This window comes from Scatophagus argus, chromosome 9, assembly GCF_020382885.2.
Source record: "Scatophagus argus isolate fScaArg1 chromosome 9, fScaArg1.pri, whole genome shotgun sequence".
Taxonomy (NCBI): Eukaryota; Metazoa; Chordata; class Actinopteri; family Scatophagidae; genus Scatophagus; species Scatophagus argus.
Genome location: NC_058501.1, coordinates 7,371,008 through 7,394,934, shown reverse-complemented (window position 1 = coordinate 7,394,934; position 23,927 = coordinate 7,371,008). Strand labels below are relative to the sequence as shown.

At 39.4% G+C, this 23,927-nt stretch overlaps 1 protein-coding gene across 1 annotated transcript in view; it reads left to right on the top strand.

Annotated features, from left to right (window-relative positions):
- The window catches only part of LOC124064479 (zinc finger protein 236-like), a 52,324-nt gene extending 28,787 nt beyond the window's left edge, over positions 1-23,537 (top strand). Inside the window, exons 20-32 of the mRNA XM_046398978.1 lie at positions 176-482; positions 1,499-1,602; positions 2,825-3,268; positions 5,399-5,538; positions 7,400-7,631; positions 7,710-7,883; positions 8,453-8,611; positions 12,171-12,331; positions 12,425-12,553; positions 12,764-12,958; positions 14,849-14,978; positions 18,681-18,854; positions 22,406-23,537. Of these exons, the coding sequence (XP_046254934.1) occupies positions 176-482; positions 1,499-1,602; positions 2,825-3,268; positions 5,399-5,538; positions 7,400-7,631; positions 7,710-7,883; positions 8,453-8,611; positions 12,171-12,331; positions 12,425-12,553; positions 12,764-12,958; positions 14,849-14,978; positions 18,681-18,854; positions 22,406-22,527 (2,471 nt within the window). The 3' untranslated portion in view covers positions 22,528-23,537. The remainder of the gene's footprint in view (positions 1-175; positions 483-1,498; positions 1,603-2,824; positions 3,269-5,398; positions 5,539-7,399; positions 7,632-7,709; positions 7,884-8,452; positions 8,612-12,170; positions 12,332-12,424; positions 12,554-12,763; positions 12,959-14,848; positions 14,979-18,680; positions 18,855-22,405) is intronic.
- Positions 23,538-23,927: the final 390 nt, after the last annotated feature.

Here is a 23,927-nt window from a genome sequence, read left to right as displayed (position 1 = left end):
TGAAGTTGAACTGTTTTGAAAATTTGGATTTTTAAGTAATTTTCAAGCAGATTTCCTGCTGCTCAGATGTGAAGTGTATATTGTTAGTCAATTTTCTGCACATCTGCACCTCAGTTTGACATGTGGGACATGCAAATGAAAGACATGTGGTGCTAATAGACTTTCAATTTCACAGTTATAGGTCTGGATAATCAAGACATTGCAGAAGAGGAGGAGGAAGAGGAAGAGGAAGGGGTGCAAAAGACATCGAAGAGGAGGGGTTTGGAAATCATCACCTTCACAGAGGAGCAGGCGGCCGAGCTGGCGAAGGATCCCGGTGAGGAGGCCACGGTGTCAGAGCGTATCCTCGCCCAGTCGGCGGCTGAGAGGGATCGAATCAGCGAGATCAAAGACAAGGCCGTGGAACTAGAAACAGAACCCAAGTTTGCCAATTGCTGCAGTTACTGCCCCAAGAGCTTCAAGAAGCCCAGTGACCTTGTCAGGTAAATATCATGCATTTTTCATGGGCTTTTAGGAGAAAATCTGGCTGTTTTCTTTGTTTGTTTGGATACAATGAGTATGCAAAAACATACAATAACTTGAAGGGAAATTCCAGTATTTTTCAGTCTAGGTGTTATTCTCATAATTGTGATCTTGTGTTTATGTCTATTTTTCATGTTGATCTGTTGTACATTGTGATTCTTCAGTCACCATAAGTATTAAAACAGCACCATGACGAGTACAACTGATCTAATTAGCATTGCTATGTAAATAGCAGTTGAAGTTTTTCAGACTGCTGTAGAAAAAAAGTCTCATTTTCTTCCATATCTGGCAGTCCTTCACTCTGTTCTTTAAATTATAAAATGAATCATGTATCTGATTGTGTTGAATCTCAGTCACATGTCATGTTAATGACATATTCCCATATTAGGTATGTACAGGAAGTTACAAGCCAAAACAGCAAAGTTGGAGCACTTCCTCATTGCTGAAACTCATAAGGTCAATATGGTGCCGTTAGACTTGCCATCTAACTTCACTTACTGCACACTCGTGTGTTTACATACAGTCTCTGTTGATTCAGCATGTGTTCTGGTTAAATAAGTAGTAGGAAGCAAGAGAGGTTTGCAGGTAGTTTACAATGCGGTATACAACATCCAGGATGTTTCCTTGTTTGCCTTCGTTTGGGGTCAGAGACAATTAAAATTTAAATGATGTATGTTAAGTTATTATTTGCTGGGAAAGTCTGAGGTAGCTCAAGCAGACTTTGCATTTCTGTAGTGGCATCATAAAGATTGAGTTTGAGAACAGGAGTAGCAATTTCTTTTCTTCTCCTAAACAACAGTTATTGAAGTTTGCATATTCAGAGTCAGAATACAATTTCTTGGAAGCCCATATAACAACAACATTGGGAACTAAAGCTATGAAATGATAGAGTGCTCCTGGGTAATAAGTAAACAAATAAATAATCTCTCTCTGTGCATGTTCAAATTTGCCTGTGCCCTTCTGCTTCAATTTCTAGGCATATCCGGATCCATACAGGGGAAAGACCATATAAGTGCGATGAATGTGGGAAGAGCTTTACAGTGAAATCTACTCTGGACTGCCATGTGAAGACACATACAGGTTCAAGTTTTATAACTAGGAATTGTCTCTTAAAGTTTATGTTAAAGTTGTTTCATTTCCTTACAGACTTCCTGCTGCTTGTGGAAAGTTTTGGAACATTGTTGTTATTATAGAAGTGTAAATGATTTGATACAGATTCCAGCATAGATTGCACTTTGGAAAATGAGAAGATCAATACCAACCTTATGGTTGTAGAGTACATATAAAACAACTACCATCAGCTTGTTAGCTTAGCTCAGTATAAAGACCGGAATCTGGGAGAAACAGATAGCCTGATGATACTAGTGCCTGTAAAGTTCACAACTTGACATCACATAAATGACATTCACTAATTATCTTGTTTGTTTAGTTAGTACAGACAAGTACAGTGACTTGAAAAGGCCTGCTCATGTCCGATACGCTTGAGCAGTTTTGCAAAGCAGAATGGAGTAAAATTGCATTGTCCAGATGTGCAAGCCTGATTGAGACCTATCCACATATCTATCTTTTCACTTTGACATGACGTTTTTTTCTTGTAAATTTTTAAGCATTTTTAAGTAAATTAAAAAGCCAAATTATATTGGTTGTGACTCCATTTATAAAAGCAATAAAAGGGAAAAACATCCAAGAAGGTGAATGTTTTTTATAAGCACTGTAAGTGTAACAAGGACATATTGTAGTTTTATGTGCATTATATGTCAGACTCCAGACAGAGCCCACCTCAGAAATAGTCTAGCCATTCGTTAAATCATTTTTTTATGCTCAGATCAAATAAACAAGATATAAATTGTTAGTAAGAGAGCTGTAGAGGTGCTGGTAGGTGTTTTTCTTGTGCTTGTTTCCTCATTTCCAGTGTTTAGGCTAAGCTAAGCTGACTGGCTACTGGTGGTGACTTCATGTTTAGCATGTACTTAGATATGAAAAGGGTATCAGTCTCACTCTCTGGAAGAAAGTAGACAGTCATACTTCCAAAAATGTTTCTTTAATTGGAATTTGTTACATCCGTGTTGAATTTTGTAATGGTTCCTAGCCAAGCTGGATTGAAGCTTTGTTGAGGAAAAAAAGGAGAAGTTAAATAAGAGCTCAACACTTTCTTAGCTGATTTTACACACGTTTGGGCTGTCCATGTAGTTTCATAGCTGTTTGATCAAGACGGCTTCATCGCTGCTTTATTTATAATAACCAAAGAAAAGACAAAGAACATAGTGGACTTGTGGCTCTGACAGTCTCTGTATCTTTGCAGGTCAGAAACTGTTCAGCTGTCACATGTGCAACACCTCCTTCTCTACAAAAGGCAGCTTAAAGGTGCACATGCGACTCCACACTGGCTCCAAGCCCTTCAAATGTCCCTTCTGCGAGCTGCGCTTCAGAACTTCGGGCCACCGTAAAACCCACATCCAATGCCACCTCCGGCCAAGCAGCGACAGAAACAAATCCAAGCGGTCCATCTCATCTATTGGTCAGGCCAGTCAAGGTCAAGAGCCAGGGACTGGGCAGGCTGTGGCCTCGGGCCAGGGGCAGCAGCCAGCAGCTTCAGAGGCTCTTCAATCTGTGGGTCTGCTACAAACAACCGGCTCTGATCCTAATATTTACCTCCCTACCAACCAAGTTCTGACAGGGCAGTTTGAACAGAATCTACTGCAACCAGGACTGGTGGGACAGGCCATCCTGCCTGCCCCCATGTCAGGTAGGGATTGGGGATGGGTCCACACACTTAGGCTCATAGATATACACACACACACACACACACACACACACACACAGTGAAACGAACTAGCTTGAAATTAAACAGGCAGAGCAATAGAAGATATGAAAATTAGCATAATTTTCTGCAAGCAATACAGAGCAGGCTAGTGAGAAACCAGTCTGTCTCTTAAAGATAGTCAGGATGAAATGACCTGATATTGACACAGAGGCTCTAAGTTTTATTGTCTCTGAGACTGTTGTGGTGTCATGTATGACCCACCAGCAACACATTTTATTGGCATTTGGAGGTTTGTGGATGTAACCAAAATGCTACAGAGATCATCATTTTGAAGTGTCAGGTCTGTCTGTAATCAGTGGGCAGCATCAACACTTGCTCAGGGTGAAATAAATAGCATCGCAATGCCTGATGAGGTCCATGCTGGTAGGAGGAAGGTGCTTTATCACCACAAGCCACCTATTGTTAAATCCCTCTCCCGCAATCACAGTTTGATTTTGAGTCTTCAAACACAAATCTGTTTTTTGGTACCAGACATGCTCTAAATGGCCTTCAAACATCCACTTAAGATGTTGGGCTATGTTTCAGCTTAGCTGCCTTTTGGAAAAACATCCAGGTTTCAAAGAAGGAATATCTCTGTTAAACCTCTTTACGGTTTTACTGTGTGTGCCTTGTGAAATGTTGACTAAACGACTTTCCAGATACTCTAAAATTGGTAAAGGAAATGCTGTGAAACCTTAAAAAGGAGAGTTTTCAGAATTCTAGCGTATGGTTCCTATTCGACACTAGTCTGTTAAGGAAAAGTTTGTGTGACAACAACCGGCAAAGTTAAATGTGTGAAGGTGGTTTTATGTTCAGAACTTAAATGCTGGCCCAAAATTATAATAGCAGTAATAACAATAACAGTTTCTAATTTGAAACAAACAGATCAGTGAAAAACAGATTAGGTCTGTGGTGCTATGTAAATACTATATAAGGATGTTACATAGCAGCTGCAATTTCTTAATACACCAGTGTGCACATACTTTCTCCCAAACGCTGCAAGTCATTTATGGTAAACATGATGACTGAAGTCTGGCTACCATCTGCAGCCAAGAAATTACTTTCTCCACACTGCTCCTGCAGTATGACAGTAGGAGATGTGTCTAACAGTGTTTTCCAGTCACTGCCTCCTCCTTCTTTAACACTCTCACTTACTCCCTGTGTTTTATGCCTTTTTAAGAGAGGTCCACAGCTCATTGCAAGTAAACCTCTCTCAAAAACCTTTCTTCTTTCTTCTGGGTGGAAAAAGATTCAGTATTATGCCAGATTTTGGTGTCTCTCAGCTTCTTTGTGCTACTTATTCTTATTATTTGCGGATTTTCTTGCACCAGTAGGAATATTTTTGATAGCTAAGAAGCATAGCAGTGCTTATAACAGATTATATGTCTTGCCTTCACATCTGGTCTGCATTTTTCCTATCTTTGCCTAAGGGTTCTGGACTGCCCCCCCAAAGAATCAAAATATATTATTTGTTGTGTACGTAATTAATGTGCACTCGCCTCAGCTCGTGTGAAAGTCTTAATTGCATTTTGCTGTCACTAATTTCTCTCCTCTCTTTTGCATATTTCATTGAGGGCTGGGCCCCTCAACACACACACACAGCAGAGAGACAGATCAAGTGAAAATAATGTTATACTGCTTACAGACAGGCTTGGTAGTAAACAACATGCGAACATGCTGACAGATCTAATATTTCTCTGGACTAGCCTTTTAAATGCTGCATTGTTATATGGTAACTTAGGAGGTATCCTGTGTACTATGATTGATTTGGCACACCGTTAAATGTGAGATTGGAATTTGGTAATGTGGTGCAATGAAAATGTTTAACAGGGGAAGATGCAAAGGAATACGTTTTTGATTAACTAATTATGTTAGAAGTCATTTGGTACGATCCTGTCAACATTTGTTTCGGACCGTTTTCCTTTCATTCTGGAAAAACTGTACGTTCTGTCCCTCTTCTGCCTGGAGGTTTATGCACTTTAACATTAGCATAAAATAAACCATGTATTAATAGTAAAATGTCAACTACTTTGTGTGTGTGTGTGTGTGTGTGTGTGTGTGCTGCATCTGCAGGAGACCTGACTGTCTCTCTCCCAGATGGACTGACCACACTTGATGGTATCCACCTGCAGTTGACGAATGCCAACCTGGTTTGCCCCAATGTCCAGATCTCTGGCATCGACACCAGCAACATCAACAACATCACACTGCAGGTTACACACACCTCCTTCTGAGTAACACTTGTTGTCTGTGTGTGTCATGACCTTTTTGTGGCCTTTTTGCTGATCAAGTAGTTAGTAAAGGGTGTTGTGTTTTATTATAGTTATTTTCTTGACAAAAATCAAGTTTGTGCTTTTTTTCATTGAAAGCAATCAAATGATTTTGATGCATCATTTTGAGGAGCTATAAAACTACCAACTTAAAAATGGCATTAATATGTTGAACCAAATCCATTGTAGTTTGCTTATAAGGCATGGACATACATACACAACATTTTTAGCTGGGCCACCCCTTATTTGTAGCCTGACATTTCCAAAATGTGTAAACTACAAGAAAATCTTGTAAAATTATTTGGTGTTTAACTTAATGGTTTACTTGGGTAATGTTTATAAAAACAGAAGTTTGAGTTTGAGATTCATACTCTGCGAATACATCTTGCTAAATGATTGTTAGTATAGTCTGGTCTTTAATTAATCCAGATATCAAGTCATAGTCCCTTTTAAGTGCGGAACCTCTTTACAAATGCAGATGTTCAGTAACAGTTCTTTATGTCTTTTTTTTGTTTTCATTATTTAATTGAGCAGAGGCAACTGAATGAGTCGACTTTATAATTATTCCTGGAGTGTATTTCATTTCCTCCAAACCGTGTCACTTGAATTACAGATTACTTAGTGCAAAATGGGTTTTGGATTTACTGTTGTATCATCAGCTTTATTTTTAATGAGTAGTTCTTAATGAAGGGTATGCAGCTATAAATGCAAAACCACACTGTCAGTATGGTCTTGTAATTAGGAAATTTGTTTGTAATCAAGAGATAAACTTTTGTTTGTTTGTTTTGTGAATATGTATTCATAAATATACAGCAGTGCTGTGGTAAGGAGGATTTTAACAGCCGTTAATCGGTTATGCTTTTGACTGCAGCTGTATTGCCGTGTATTTGCTGATGATGGTTCATGCAGATTGTGTGTTTTTCTATCGTAATTGAGTGTATATCTAAACCAAACATAACTAGCAGTCTAATGAAAGTGAAATCCTAAAATCCTATGAGAGCACCAGAACAAGATTTTAACTAGCTTTTGTATGGGGAGGCCATAATGAGTTTTGTTCAGTCAGCTGTAAAAGAAGTAATAAATGAAAATTTCGTTTTGAGGCCCTCAGATATGCGCTCTGGGGTTCCATTCCGCTCTTTTTTTTATGATTAACAGAAACTTGAGTAATGTAATTTGTTCAGATATTGTTGCTACTCATTTTCTTCATCAAAATGGATATGTAATAACCAAAAAGATTTTTCTTTAGTGTATTCAGAAACTATAAAATAAATGGTAGAATAGATTAGAAATAGCCTGCATAATTTTCCTTATAAGCAATCCCCTAATGCATTGCTCCCAGTGCACAAAAAGAATAAAAACACTTTTTTATACATTGATCCATTTGGACATTTTTAAACCAGTGATTTACCGATTAATATGACTTCCATCGAGATTATAGAAGATAAGCAGTTTAATAGAGCTTAAATTGGTATGTTCTCACTCTGCTATCATGTGTAACCCACCAACAATACAAGTAGTTAAGTTTACTTTTCATCGCTGAATGCATAGGACATATAAGAAGGTTTAGAAAAAGTATGTGAGCCAAACATTATTTTACAAATGTCCCGCTAAATCTGTAGAATGTGTCTTGTCAAAAAGTAAAAGTAAGAAAGGGTGGAATTTTCCTCAATGATCCTTTTTCAAAAAGCAGTCATCTTGCCTTAGGCTGCTGCTGCTTTACCGTACATTTCTCCAAGCATCCCTCTCCTTTTCTTCCTTGGCAGCACTTTTCCTCTTTCATCTGAAGTGGTACTCTCTCTTCTAGATTGACCCTGCCCTACTCCAGCAGACTTTACAACAAGGTGGCCTCCTCTCTCAACCCTTGAGTGTAGACGCTGGCCTGGTCTCCCACTCTAGCAGCCAGCTCATGTCCACCACTGACCCCTCAGTGTCCGCCAATGTCGTCATCCACCCACTGACCAGCCTGGCCCTACAGCCCTCCGCCATCACACCTGCTCAGGTCACAATGGCCGGCCTGTCTGAGCAGGACGCTACAAGTAAGTGTAACAGCCTTGGCTAGACACATTCGTTCATGAGCTGAATAACTGATCTTTGTTTTCCTGTGGATTCTGCAGGCTCCCAGGATCTAAGCCATGTCATGGGCACCTCCGGATTGATAGCTGGAGGCACCGGCGGCCAGGAGATCACACTGACTATCAACAATCCCAGCCTGACTCAAGCCCTTGCCTCAGCTTCTTGTTCCAGTGCTGCGACAGGAAACCCTCAGGAGATCACCCTCACCATATCAGGTGTGGACCACTATATACAAAAACAACTACAGATACAAATACGTAGATACATACACACTAACCTAGTCTTTTTCTACAGACCTTCAACAACAAGCAAACAAATGCAATAAAAAAAATTCCACATGAATCTGTAACACATTTACTGATTTCATGTTTGCAGGTGTAATGATAACTCTCAGTCCATTCTTTCATTCTGAAGCTGCTTCACCAAATCAAGATTAAAAGCCTCTCTGTGGTAGAGGTTATGAGTGATGCGCCGTCTGCACAAACCATTTTTTATGTATGTTTTTATGTCAGCTGGTAATATACATCATGTCCACAGTATAGATGCAAGCTGTGCTGTCTCACTTTTTTGAGCCCCCTTGAGTCAAGATGGAACATTTTCTGCATGACTGGAGCAGTCAGTATTTATTTATTGTGCCTAGAGGTTGGAGAAGCGGCTTGTGACCGGAGGTTCACCCCAATATAGCTAAAAAATAAAACAAGCTTGAAATTTGAGTGAATGTGAAAAATATGGCTAATTCCTTTGATCCTTGGACTAAAAATTGCTTTTCTTCTTATTTTTGCAGGCCAGGATCTGCTTGCTCAGCATAGCAACCCTAATGGTGCCGAAATGAATGGCACCATAAGGCTAGCATCACCACTAACCAGCCAGCCCACCGGTGCAACCTTGACTATCACCAATGACCACCTGCTACCTCAGAGCCCCGCCAATGCTGGAATGGCAGGTCAGGACTGTTATAAGTGAAAGATTGTTTTTTTGTTTGTTTTTGACCTTTTGTTTTCTGATAAAAAATTGCACACTTTGTAGGGGTCTCATCTTTGATGGGATTAGCTTGAAGTCACTTGCAAGATCCAAATTAGCAAGACATATTTTACTCACACAGTTTGACAAAAAGGTCACATTAAGTGCTGCAGCTAGTATGAGTAACAGGCTACCAAAAACACTATACAAGTTGAAAAAAGATGAATCTTTTTATTATTCTTTGTTTATATATATATATATATATATAAATACTGTTTTTTTCCCCTCTGTCTTTGTATTTGCACTTAGTCTCCCTTTCTTTAGAAGTGTTAACTGTACTACTACTTCAGACCTCCATCTTCTCAAATCCTTCCAAAAATTCATGATAACTAAAAGACTAACCCCTCTTTTCATTCAGCTTTGTTTAGTGTAGCTTCACTCTTATGGTTGACCAGTATAGAATTGTCAATGGCCGATTTAGGCAAACATTTATAGCAGGGCGCCTGCGAATTATAGTAAAGAAACACAGTTTTTAACCATCTTCCCTGTGTTTTGTTTATATTTGTTGATAGATGCAGTTACAAGCTAAATAGCTAATTGCAGCAATTAAGGACATTAAAATATAAGAACTTTGTTACTTACAGAGCCAGCTCCCATACGTAAGTGACAGTAATGTGATTGAATGAGCACAATTCCCACTCCTCCACACCAACCACTGATGTCTGCCTGTAGAATACCGAAACTGACACAAGTGGGAGTGCTAATACTGTCCACAGCGTGCAGCCAACACTTACAAAGCTGCCCGCAGATGTGTCTTCAGACATTTTTATTGGCTTTGTGAGCGCAGTCATCAGCTGATGCGATTATCTCAAGATGCCAGATATCAGCTGGATTTATTGGCTGACTGATTCGTCTTGATTTGACCTGTCTCTAATTCTCTTTTAGAGTGCTATTTATGACCTGCATCAAGCTATCGTTCGTGATCCAACTCCACTCACTCGTAACTTGACTCATCACTTGACTCGAGGCCACCACTTGAAGCCAATAGTATGGCAACAAAGTGGGGGGATGCTCAGCTGACTGCTGGGCAGATATCTTCACAGTAACTCACTTGAGCAGAACTGATTAAACTGCTATCGATATGATGAATGAATACGTATACTAAGTGGGAGTTTCTTTCTATACTGCTGTAAGCCATTGCAGTCACTCCCATAATATAAACAATGAGGCACGCTCTAGGCCTAGTTACATCTTTTGCTCTTTTAAACAAATAATAGATCAATTGGGAGAAGGGCTGAGCCGTCTTTCTAAGTGTGACTGAATGCAAAGCCTTTTCTCTCCCGTCAGATAAAACAAGTGGAGGGTGAAGAGTAGAGAACAAAACAGCAGTAAGCTGTGTCTACTTCAAATACAAAAGGATCAGTAATGAGACATGTACTTTGCTTAGCCTTAGTAATAGGGAGCATGAATGCCACCACATGACAATAGCTTTAGCTTGAATTCCTTAAATGGTTGAAAAGGTGCTTCTCCTGCCCCCAGCAGCAGGGACAGAACCCAGAATAAAACATTGATGGAGAGGTTCAAACACTCTCTGGGTCAATGCCCTTTTTCTTGAAATGGCATACGAAGTTGTGTGCCCCCCACTATGGAGTCATCGAAGTGTATGTGTGAAGCTGAAATAGCTGCCCTATGGAGCTCTGGTTGAATAAGACTTGTCCAGGACTACACATTTCACTGAAATTTAAAAATTACTGCAATGGATAAATAATGGATCATATGGTGATTAGGTGAGGGCTGCTCAGGCACTCCAAATGAAGTAAACCCTTCGTTTCCGCAGGCCACATATGCTGCTTGCAATAGTGACAGATCGACCACTCCAAGTTTTGAGCAATTTGAGATTTTTTGAGACAGTGGGTCTTCTGTTTCATACAGTAAACAAATACACGCTTCTCATTTTTGGTTGGTGATGGTCGAGTTGTTCATCTGAAATGACTGTTAATAGTATATCAGTTTCAGCTAGCTACCATCAGTTTTAGCTCGCCATCTAACCAATACTAACTGTGAGTTATCCAAGTTAAAATCTGAATTTCTAGCTGACTGTTTAATGTTTTTGGTTGTTCTGAGATAAGAATATCTGTTATCTGAAATACACTGGCCACAGAGAATAAAGGTACATGGGGGGGGGGGGGGTCGGCATTTGACAGCACTTTGTTTTATCTATTCCTTGCAATTTTGCTGTTCTGTTTTTGCCAAAAAATATGACCATATCAAGGTGTTTCTAGTGTACCTAGAAAGTGACCGCAGTAGGGACAAAATTGAGCCAGGAATATCAGTTTTAGCTTAGGAACATCATTCCATGGAATTAATGATCTCTTGTGGACACACAGAAATGACATACGTACCCTGACCTTCATGTTCTTGGTTTTGATCTGACCTAGAGTCTGTATTGCATGTCAAACATTTTTCTTTCCACCTTTTTCTCTCTTTTTTTTTAATGCTATAAAGTTCATCTTGAAGAGGACATGTATTTGAGTTTGAAAACTTTATATGTGTATAATTTCAAATAATAATTTTGTCCACAAATCCTTGATAAGGAAATAAAGCCTTGTGTGCTGTGAAGTGAGCAAATATGATTTGTTTTGTCAGAGATGGCTTCCTGATTGTTCTGTTGACTGACTTGCCCCTCATCTAAAGCTTAATCAAATTCACAGTCTCATCCCCCTCTCTCTCTCGCTCTCTCTTCCTTACCCTCCACTCTCAACTCAAGTGAAAAACATTGCCACTGCTTTACAGAGACCACAAGAGCATCTCTGTTCATATTGATTAGATTGAAAAATTCCTGTCACTCTCTATGTAAATATGATTCAACCCGTGCTTTCCCTGATAAACTGCACAACTCCCATATTGGCGTTTTTGTTAAAATCAAATATCGTCTAGCTTAATTAACTGCTAATATAACGGAGGTTCCTCCCTGACCAACCTGATGAATATGTCAGTATCGCTTTTTGTCAGAGAACGAAGCACCAAAATGGTTTTGATAGCCAGCTGGATCCACTTCAACAAATGCAGGCACACGTTTTTGAATCATCACAACAATCCATTTACTACAACCACTGGTTAGAACTCACTTGTGCCTGTAACCACATAAACCATCCCATTGCAGTGTGGAAGGATTTCATTTTCTTTTTCTCAGTGTACATTTTTACAAGGAGAGCTTTAGTTTAGTTGCAACTTGCATTGATCTTAAAGATGTCCAAGGCCATTTCCACCAAAATTCAATTCTCATGGCCCGCATTTCAGTTGTGGCAAAGAACATAATCAGGGGTGCACATAACTGGTACGCACGCGCTGCAAAAATCAGGAATGCATAATGTCACTTGTGTTACTGTCTGAGATAGTGGTGTTGATAATGTGACGGTCAAGTACACAAGGCGCGTAATATTCCCCCAGCACTGACTGTTGTAAAGTAAACCAGTTGAGGATTTTGATGTTATAAAGCCAGTCTATCACTCTTACCTTGCAATATATTTTTCGCCCAACAGTCTCCAGCCTGCCGCCTAGCACCACCCTGTCACATACTGCTGTCACATCTCAAAGCCTAGTGATGTCACCAGGAGGCGTGGCCAGTGATAACAGTGTTACACTGACGCTGGCAGATGCTCAGGGTATGCTGGATGGTGTCACACTAAACCTCAATACACAGGTGAGAAAACACATCAACAGTGCATTGAAAAATGAGCGATGACATCATGGAGTTTGTCAGCTTCCCGTTTTCTAAGTATCTTTTGATCTTTAGGGTCAAACATTCCCTGCTGTGTTAAGTGACTCCAGTCTATCAGGACAGCCAGCCAGCTCAGGCCAGCAGGTTATATTGGTCAGCCACCATTCCCAATCCACAAACGGAGTGTCTGACAATGGCTACAATGTGAGTGTGTTTGTCTTGTATGTGTGTTCATCAGTCTCAAAACTTTGGATTTTTATGGAAATGTGCGCCAAGATATGTCTAGGTCTTAGACTTTTTGACACTTTGCCTGTTTTGAGACAATACCTGCACAGAATACCTACACAAAACTGCCATCATCCATCACTTGCTGGCTATCTATCCTATTCACTAATCTTTGTGTGTTTGATCTAGATTACTGATGATGGTCATAAAGGTGTAAAGGATGGCCAGACGGAAGCTGATAATCGGAACCAGTGTTACTACTGTAATCAGGTGTTCCAGAATGCCAACACACTGCGCCGCCACTGCAGACAAGCTCACGGCAAAGACCGCTGTCATGTCTGCAGTCTCTGCAACAAGGCCTTTAAGCGAGCCACACACCTGAAGGTAACAATTCCTGTAAAAACAGTAGGCTCGGATGATAAATGGTTTTAAATTTAAGCTGCTGACGCCTTATATTTAATACTGAGATCCATCCTGCTGCTGCTTTCTCTCTGTAAACACAGTGGCTACCTGTAGTGAAGAATTTAGCTTTGTATATGAGTGATTAAAAATGAAAACAATTAATCAAATGTAACGCCACAAATCTTATTTTTAAAAATCAAAATCTCATCTTCAGGCTGGAAAATGATAGATTCAGAGAGTCAGTGAGGAAAGGAGTACCATTAACAAAGTGTGTCTCACTATTCGAAGCAAAATAAGGGTAATTCATCAAATGACATTTCAGAGACTCTCATGCATTGTCACTCTTGCTGCTGACTTAAGGAGAGGAGCATCCGTGCTTCTCTTTTCTGATGATCCTCTTCATGCGGTTGAAACACTTGATTCAACGCACGAAAATGCCGGATCTCTCAGATCACGAGGAAAGAAAAGAAAAGAAAGAGGAGGATATGGCTTTATTTTCAGCACGTTTTCAAATTTCTAAGCAAAGGCCATTCTTCCATAGGCTTTCACATTGTCTTTCATAAGAGTAATAATAGAGATTAGGTGGGTGTGACAGTGAGAGTGACCTAGTTTCATCCTCTACAGGTCCCCAGGGTGCCCATTAGTCTGCAGAAAGAACTGGGATGTTGATTTTTTTATTTTTTTTTTTTTAAAAAGGCCCACTGGTGAGAAAGATAAATTGGTAAAAAAAAAAAAAAAGAAAGAAAGAAAATAAATTGGTACATCGTTTCTTTGTTTTGTTTTGTTTTCTCTTTATGCACTTTGTTGGCCTGTGGATAATAGTTTTGCCATTTGGTTATACCTAGACAACTCGAGACTATGACTTTAGAATTCGGGAACACAGTCTCTCAGTTTCCCACTCCGGCGAGAAAGAGAACTGAGTATTTTCCATCACATGACAGCCAGTTAAATGAAGGGGACTTGCTGAACTCGCCCACTGTGACGTGTCACATCACTTTAACATTGACTCGCTTCCGCAATTACCTGGTCCCTTACAATTTCTGAGCAGTTTAACTTCTATAAGTTTAAGTTGTAACTTTTTAAGATGCTTCAAGGAAATAGTCCAACATTTCTGGAAATACACTTACTTGCTTTCTTGCCAAGAGTAAACTGAGGATATTGGCACCACTGTCATGCCTGAACTAAATATGAAACTACAGCTGGCTGAGCATAAAGATTGGAGACAGAGATAGTAACAAAATCCACCTAACAGTGCCTCTAAACCTCACTAATTAAGCTGTACAAAAACCGAAGTGTGAAAATAGTTTTGGTTTTAGGCTAAGCTAAGCTAACCATCCACTGCTGTAGCTTGATATTTAGCAGGTAGACATGAGAGGTGAGAAGAAGAAGAAGAATCAGCTTTATTGGCAGTATATATATTTTTACATACACACACTGAGTTTGTCTTCTGCATTTGACCCATTCTTAGTTGAACACACATGCAACACCCAGCAAATTACATGCGATCTTGACAAGAAAGCGCGTAAGCATATTTCACAAAATGTTGAAGTATTGTTTTAAATGAAGTCTGACACATATTTTATTGTGAACCTCGGTCAGTGAAGTAGGCCTAATTAAAAAGCCCAGCTAGTTCACTGTAACACCTTATATCACTGCGCATTGGTGAAGCTATACATGGTAGGCCTGTGAGCAACAATTATTTTCATTACTGATTAATCTGCTGCTATATTTTTTCAATTAATCAATTATTTTGTTGTTTTTAAAATGACAGAAAGCAATGAAAAACACAATGTGTCAGGTTCTCCACGGGCAAAGTGACACTTCTCTGTTGTAAGGGGACTTAAGGGATTAAATTTTTGCATCTGTTTACAGGAACATGAGCGAGTGCACCAGCCGGGCCCGTCACCCAGCTCTCAGAAACCCAGAGTCTTCAGCTGCTCCTCCTGCGTGAAGGCCTTCGCCAAGCGCAGCCAGCTGGAGAGACACAACCGAACACACACAGGTAAGAGGATTAAGGATCAAATTTGTTCAGTGAATGTCATAATAAAAACCACAACATTGTGATTCACATTATAATCCACCATTTATCATCTTACATTATCTATGGAGCCACAAAGTGGTTCATATTAAATAAGTAGTTAAGCATGAAATAAAGAACTATTTGAATAAATTATACTACAAAATTTATGAAAACCGAATTCATAAGGAGAGCTTTAGTTAGTTACTTTGTGTATTCTGCTACTTTCTTCCAAATGCTAACTTTCTTCCAAATGTTTCCTACAAATCATTTTAAAATCTTGCCTCTGTGAACTTTAAGATGCTGTATGTTTGAAGAGAAACATTTAAGCAGCTTGTGGGGCAGCATGGTGATGCACTGGTTAGCACTGTTACCTTACAGCAAGAGGGTTCCAGGTTTGAGTCCCGGTCTGGGCCCTTCTGTGCGGAGTTTGCATGTTCTGTGTGGGTTTTCTCCGGGTTCTCCGGCTTCCAAGAACATGCACATTATGTTAATTGGCTACTCTACATTGCCCCTAGGTGTACGTGTGTGGTTGTCTGTCTTTGTGTGTCGGCTCTGTGACTAACTGGCGACCAGTCCAGGGTGAACCCTGATTCTCGCCCGTAGTCAGCTGGGATAGGCTCCAGCCTCCCCTCAACCCTGACAGATAAGCGGTATATAAAATGGATGGATGGAAACGTGTGAAATCTACTTTGCATTTTAGACTGTGCATATGTTATTTCATATGTTGTGTCACCAGTATATGTTAATGATCCATATGTCAGAAATTCCACAGTGAATTACAGTATTAACATGCGCATGCTAATGTTTGACTTACGTGGAGGAAATAATAAAGATTAGTCTTGATTGCTGCACATCGGGGAAACAGCTATTCTCCCAAATCACATACTTTCTACCTAGTTTTTCATGTCACAGGTAACAAAGAGTCCTGATATGGTACTGAACAGCATGGTGAAAAAAGAACTACATATGAAAGCTGAATCCTACACGGATGATGTGATACACAGTGGCTGTCATCTTTCCCTTTCAGATTCACAAATTTAAACATTCATACGGGCTCAGCTAATAAGCAGCTAAATACCTTGAATGCTTCATGCCTCTGTAAAATCATAATCACAGAGACAAGATTATCACCCCTCAATGTACATAATGAAAGTGCTCTGTTGGCCTATTACCATTTGAATAGACTCATTTGAATGCTGTTAAGGGAGATTCTGATTGGACCTTTTCCATTGTGATTCATCTCACCTTGTTTTGTATCTCAGTAGAATTGAAAATGGTTGCAAGGAAAAAACCTTCCATCCCCCTACTGTCCCTAGGTTTTGCCTGATGTTTCGAGCTGCTTGTTCTTCTGACGCCTACACACATTTTTAGGTCAGAAAATATCAACATATATAAAGGGGTTCGTCACATCATATTTTATTTTATTCCCTCAAGCCAGAATATGATATGAAATATTAAAACTACAGTGTCAATAGTACTTATTCAAACAGTTGCCTGGATAAGCTTTATTTACACTTTAATTTTAAAATGTCTGCTGAATAAACCAAGGAAATCAAACGTTTATATAACATTTACTGTTACTAATAAAGCTTATAGCTAATGTTTCTAAGGTCACTCATTTGAGTGCTAATATTCATCTGGTTTTGCACGTGCGCCATGGCGACCATGCAAAGCCTGATTTCAAGTAGTTGATTGTGCACACCCAAAAGATGCAGTTTGTAGCAGCAGGGTTTCACACAGTGTTTCATGAGCGTGTCCACAAGAATCATACAAAATAAACACAATTTTACTAAAGGCCATATATTTCATGTGTGGCTTCTGTAGACTGTCACCCTCTAACAAAACTGATCACAGGACGAGATGCATCAAGACCTGGGAACTCTGGTCAGCAATTTCTTGGGAGAAAGAAAGTTCAGCAGCAGACTGTCAACAAAGAACAACTGTGGTGGACAGCTTTGACTATGATCTGAAAGGATTAGCAAATTAATAGACTGACAGAAAATTTTTCTGCAGCAAAATGTTTGTTCAGCAAAAATGTCCTCGGCTTTTCCATTGTCGCCTGTGTAGGTATATTGATTGTCTTTGGGATTTGGACTGTTGGGTCAAACTTTACAGTCAAATAAAACTAGACTTTTTAAGACTTCACTTTTGAGTCTGCCATGAGTATATAGGAAGCCACTGAAGTACTTGTGTTTGCTTAATGGAATAAATAACAGCACATTATGGTGTATTTATAAGACCATTTATTGGTGGTCATGAAATGTAGGACTTGAAGAATGTAATGTTTTTTTTGTTCAGTTCAGTAATCTCAAACATGATTACAATTATTTGCTCAACTTATACCGAATCCCTTGTTGATATTGCTGCAGGCTCACTGCAAATGACTTTCAGCTCCACTGCCGCTCCTAAAAACAGAACAGTGGCTCAGTGGCATGACCCTCAAACTGCCAAATTAAAGCAAACATCGCAAAAAAACATGAAAGAAAGTGTCGTTCCACCAAACTGGATGAGTTTCCTTTGGTTGGCAGGATAGCCTTAAGCAGCTTTTACTCAGCATAAATAAGAACCCCAGAAGCCCAGGTTGTCTTCAACATTGTAGCAAGCACTGTTAACAGTGTTATGGTTCTACTGAACCTTGTATTCCATGTTATTCTCTGTACTAATGACTTAATGTGCTTTTTCAGTGATAAAGTTCCTACTTATTAGGGACCAAATTCATCACCTCTTGGCCTCAACTGTTGCTGGTGTATCTTCAAACAGCTGTAAGACCAGATATAAATCTAGACTGCTTCCCCCCCATTGATCTTCGTCAACTAACAATTTCTCCATCTAAACCATCAGCGTGTCTCCTGCACCCCATCCCAACTGGGCTGCCTAAAGAAGTTTTAAACTTGGCACTTCTCTACCACATAGAACCAATCAGTCTCTAATAACAGGCTGTGCACCTCAGTCATTAGCTGTAATCAAACCTCTCTTTAAAAAGCCTGCTCTTGATCTAGGGGTTTTGGACAGCTATATCTAATCGATATCTAACCTTTCCCTTTCTTTCTAAGATTCTTGAGAAAGCAGTTGCCAATCAGCTATATGACCTTCTACATTAAAATACTTTATTTTAGGATCCCCATTCAGGTGTTAGTGTGCATCACAGCAGAGAGGCAACACTGGTCAAAGTTAAAATTGACCTGTATTGTTATAGCTTAGTGCTGCATTTGATACTGAAGACCATTGCATCTTATTACAAAAACTGGAACATTTAATTGGCATTAAAGGAACTGTAAAAAGCTGATTTCAGTCCTATTTGTCCAGTTTGTACATGTTAATGATGAATCGTCCAAGCACACCACAGTGAGTCATAAAGTTCTACAAGGCTCTGTGCTTGGCCCAATACTATTCACCTTATACATGTATGCTTTCTTAAGATAATATTGTAAGTAAACATACATTTTCATTGTTTTGCTGGATGAGACAAAACTTAAGTTATTGTCAAGTTATTGAGTTTTTATGCTTCTTCATCTTATTAGTATTATTATTATTATTGCTGTTATTCTTGTATTATTGTTGCTGTGTACTACTGTTACAGCCCTGCATATCACAGTTAATCCAAAGGCACCATAATATGAAAACATTAAATGTAGCAGTACTGAGTTTTAAATTATCTACTGGCTCTTCTGTGACTTTGTGCAGGTGAGCGGCCCTTCAAGTGCAGTCAGTGTGACAAGGCCTTCAACCAGAAGAGCGCTCTGCAGGTCCACATGGTCAAACACACTGGAAAGAAGCCCTTCAAGTGTGAGGTGTGCAGCATCAGGTTCACCCAGAAGAGCAACATGAAACACCACATGAAGAGATCCCACGGCTACGGTGAGCAACTGACTGGCGTCACAGCAGTATGCACACAGTCTCACTAGTGGGTACACACAGCTGTTTGTGCAGCTGGCTAACCACAGACAGTAATCATCTCTCTCTTGTCTCTGCCATCTTAGTTCACTCTTACTCAGGAGACGTGTTTCCAAGAGTATCAGGGTACATAAACATTTTATGGTGAACTTTTACATTTTGTGTGTGTGTGTGTGTGTCTTAGACCATAACACAGTCCATATTTTATATATAGTAAATATTATGTTTGCAAAGTTCTGCACATCACACATTGCCTCTTAGCACTTCAGACTACTGAGAGGCAGGATTAGCCTTCCCCTGGGGAACATTTTAGCTGTTTTTAATCAAGTTTTATGTCTGTTGCTCTTCACTTGATGATCCTTCTCATTATCCATTGAATGAGCCATATGCAAACGCTCAGTCCACCCCACACTCACCGCTAATATGTATGCACATACACGCCCTCTTTCTTGCTGACATGATGATACTGTAGAGCAGGAAAACCATGACAGGTCCATTGGCTGTGTTCGCTTGAAGCTGTCAGCACAGCAGCCTCTTTGATATCAGCAGGTGCATATCCTGAATGTCATTACGTCTTCCTGACAGCCTTGCTTAAGGTCTTGTCTCCCCTTTGGTTAACCCCGTCCTTCAGACATTCAAACACCTGACTAAGGAGTCCGGCAGACACCTGTTAAAGAAGACCTGAGGAGGAGACCAATTCTGATAGATCTATTCTACTTAGAATAAGAATTCCTTTATTCATCCCCGAAGGGAAATTCTTCTTATTCAACTTAAATACCAGTTCCACAAAAGCTTCCACTCTGCGTCCCTTGATGGATGGGTGATGATAATTTAAAAAGTCATGTCTGAAACACTGGCTTCTGTAGTGTTGCCCTATAAGGTTAGAAGACAATGAAGTCACTTTCTTGCAGCGCTTTTATGATCCCAGCAAATCCCAGAAGACCTTGATTATGTTTACAGGTCGGATAATGTTCGAGAAATGTGTAAAATACTGTTACACAGCTTTTAGATTTTTAATACAACTTTGATGTGGTTATAAACCAGCTGTGTCCACACAGTAAATCTGTGTTTGGATCTGAGAGCAGACACATGGAGAGAACAGACCTCTTAGTTAAAGCTCCCTGATGTGAATGCATACTAAATTGGGATTGAAAAGACAACCACCCACTTGTGTTTGTTATGGAAATCTGGCTTCTTGCTGATGTGGCCAAGCAAAAATTTCCATCTACATCAGGAAACAGTCTGAAGCCTCTACAGGAACAAGTAGGGAAGGTAAACTGTAAATGTTAGAAGAAAGCATACTTTTGAAGTACGTGTGGTTTATGTTTTGGATTGTGCAAAACCATAAGAGAAATCTGTTTAATTTAGTTTTTTCCTGAATTTGCAAGTTTCTAGCCACCGAAGAAGCATGACTACAGAAATGGCAATGTCACTCTGTGCTTCCCTCCATCTGTCCATCACCATCTCTTTGGCTCAGGCTGAAATATCTCAACAGCTAAGATGAGTCGCTGTAAAATTCTCCTCAGACATTTATGGTCGCCAGAGGTTCATCCTGGTCACTCTGGTGATCTCTTTATATTTCATCTCTCTCTGCCAGCAGGTCGAAGTTCTGTGAAATATCTCAACATCTATGAGATCAGTGGACTTGACATTGTGTACATTCATGGTTCCCAGATGATGTGTCCTTAAGACTTTAGTGATCCCCTTACTTGTCCTCTAGTGCTACCATGAGGTTCATATGCATTTTGTTGTGAAGTTGCTGAACAACTAAAAAGGTTTCTTTTTTTTGTCCTTTGGTTTATGACAAAATATATGTAAATATTAACGCTCCCATCAGCCTCAGCTGTTCAGGACTAAGTAGCAGATATTAGCAAGCTAGCACGCTAAGCAAAGATGGTGAACATCATATTTGCCATATATCAGCATGCTCCCATTGTCATTGAACACTGAACCGTGAACATTTTAGCACATCAACATTAGTATTTAACTCAAAGCACCTCACAGAATATAATGCTTATTTGTTGTATATACACTTTTTTTTATATTGCTTTGTATGTTGCTATTTTTAACATATTTTGTATAGCTTATTGTGTGTAAAATTATATGAATCAGACTTTAGTAAAATGGAGTCTTTTTTAGACTCCATTTTACTCCATTTATTATTATTATCATTCCCAATAGAGACAGCAATAGTATCTCATATTGTTACTAGCTACTCTGTTTGTGACTAAATGTGAAGGTTTTCGAATGATTTTCAAATGCCTCAATTGCCTCATTACACATTACAGTTTTTCTGAGGGTTTCGTGTTGCAAATGAAGTTGTATTTTTAAAAGCCGAATTCCATCCTTAACACAATGTTAAGGATGGAATATCTATCTTACATAGCCATTTTGGCAAAATAATTTTAGTTATGTGAGGAACAGCAACAGCTGACCTCGCTGCATAGTTTATGTTAACAGATTCAGTGCTCTTCTGTGTCTCTAAGTTTAAAAATGTTCTTCCACATAGCTGAACTATAAACTGCCATTCTAGCTCTTAGAATTGGTAGACCTACCGCAGGGGAAGATTTGTCCCAGTTATTTTACTCTATTAATGGTAATTTAAGGTTGGGCTATAGCTGCAACGGTTGCGTGGAAACATTAATTAGGTCTGGAGAATGTGTTCTTGTTTCACTACATGTGATATTCCTCTGTACACAAATACACACGAGCACACATATGCTAAATTTTCAGGGATCCAACAGTGCTAAACTTATCTGGGAATTGAGATCCTGGTATCCACGGTCACAATGTTGAAATGGTTTAAAAAGCTCAAATGAATCCTTTATGTTTGTTTCATTTGTCTAGATTTGTGAGGCTGTTCAAGCTGTTTGCCCACGTCAAGGGAGACTCTCTATTATAGTCATTTTGCTTGTGAGAATTACTTGAGGATTCAAGTCGCACACTCATGCGCTTGCAACTTAATGAATATGTGTTTGAAGTGTTTCAGATATAGAGAGCAAAAATAGAGGGAGATAATTAAATGACTTCCACTATAAAACTCAATTCAGTGCATGGCCTGCAGCAGCAGAAAAAGCGTGTCTGAACCTCTCAGCTTGTGTCAAAGTGACTTACTGTTTTGTGCTCCAGTTATTTTAAGCTAAATGTACTACGTATGACACACGGCTCATATTTTCAACCCACGATGAGCATATTCCTCATCTGTCACATATTATACTCTTATTGTTTCTTCAAGAGACATGGAGTTTTTAGAAGACCGAACGGAGAAAATTTGATATTAAAACAAATGTTGGCGGAGTGAGGAGAGGAAAATTGCTTTTTGACTAATGGTCTCATTTGCATGACAACCACTGGCAAATTGAATACAGAATCAGAGCTGCTGGTGCTGCTCTGTAAATGCATGTTAATGGGCTTTTCACAGCGCTGTTATCCGTCTCAAAGTGTGTTTCACTGTACGCGAGTCACGTAAAGCCCTTCTCACTCTTAGCTTTTTTTTTCTGTCTTTCTCTGTCTAGGTCAGATCCAAGAAGTCTCCCTGAGCCAAGAAGAACAAGCACCCCAGGTTGAGGTAACGCCTGAACTTGACCTGGAAGTGGTTCCTGAGTCATCTGGAGACTGGCACAATGTCTTCCCCTAAACCACATGAATCCCGCAGTCAAAAAGCACTGTAGCACTGTGCACTGATTGAGTTTCACAACTCAACAGCAAAGCTTTACCAAACATTTTCCTCATCTCAAAAGGGTTATTTGGTCAGAAAAAAAGATTGAAGACATTATAGATTTGCTTCACTGTGTAGAGCTTTTTCGCTAGTAGCAGTCCCCTGTTGTTTATCCAAATTAGCAGTGAAATAAGGGGAGTCTGGTTCCTTGTGATTGGCCTAATGTCTTTTATCTGTTTTGGTACTGTCCGATTGTCATCAATATGATGACCTCCGGAGAGGTTTGGCTCAATAAATGCAGGCATCCCAGAGAATTCTCCAGGTCCCTCTCATGCTGCCCCTGTTGCGAAGAGAGGAAAGCGTACTCTGCAAAAAAAGCTCCCGACGGACAACTGCCTCGTCTCTTCATTACTGGTCTGCTCACAGGGACTTCTGCAGAGCTGCTAACAACTGCACTGTTGTCATGGCTTCAGTAACAGCGATGTAACAGCACATAACATGGAAAGCTTTTTCACTACGCTACATAAAATCTCACTTTTTTCTTTTTCTTTTTTTTTAACGTATTTATACTGTACATAGTTCACGTTGAGGTTAAATGTCATTTGTCATTTGTTACATGTTTGTGTTAGTTAGGCCAAAGTGGTGTACCAAACATGTTGGTGAAGAACAGCAGTGAGCTGTGAAGACCTTGTTCAGCATTTGACGATGGACAAGCTTTTTGTCTGCAGTTTCCTTGTTGTTTTCATAGCATTTAGTCCCTCACAGCACCGTCAGTTTCTTTACTGTAGTTCCTTCTGTAAATAGTGTAGTTAAATTACGAATATTTTCTGATGATCTCTGTCAACATAGATTGGTTGGAAATATGTAATTTGAGCATAATGTTGCATTTGTTGTGAGGCAAAGCCGATGTACAGATGATAAGCTGTTTCTTTTTTTCCATTTTTATTGTCTATACTAAATTAAGAAGATTAAAGTAATTTTTCTACTAATTTAACTTTGCAGTTCTCATTTACAAGCACGCAGGCAGAATGAAACACTATCTTGCCACTTGCTTGTTTTAGTCTGTTTTGCTCCTAGCTACGAGCTAGCAATAATGGATGTAAACAGTATAATATTTGAAATACTGCAAAAAATCATCTCAGCGATCATGAGGAAGGAGGCTTCATGAGGAAGGAAATGCACTAAACAAGTTTGTATATCTTGTTTATATATCTTGCTTACATGAAAACTCCACAGGGCACCTGTTCATTACCGCTCTGATAACGTTGTAAAATTATAAAATCATATATTATTATAAACTGACACTTTGTGTTTGACAAGTCTTAAAACTAATTGATCTGTTTTATATATATATATCGTTTTGGATCAGACTTCATGTC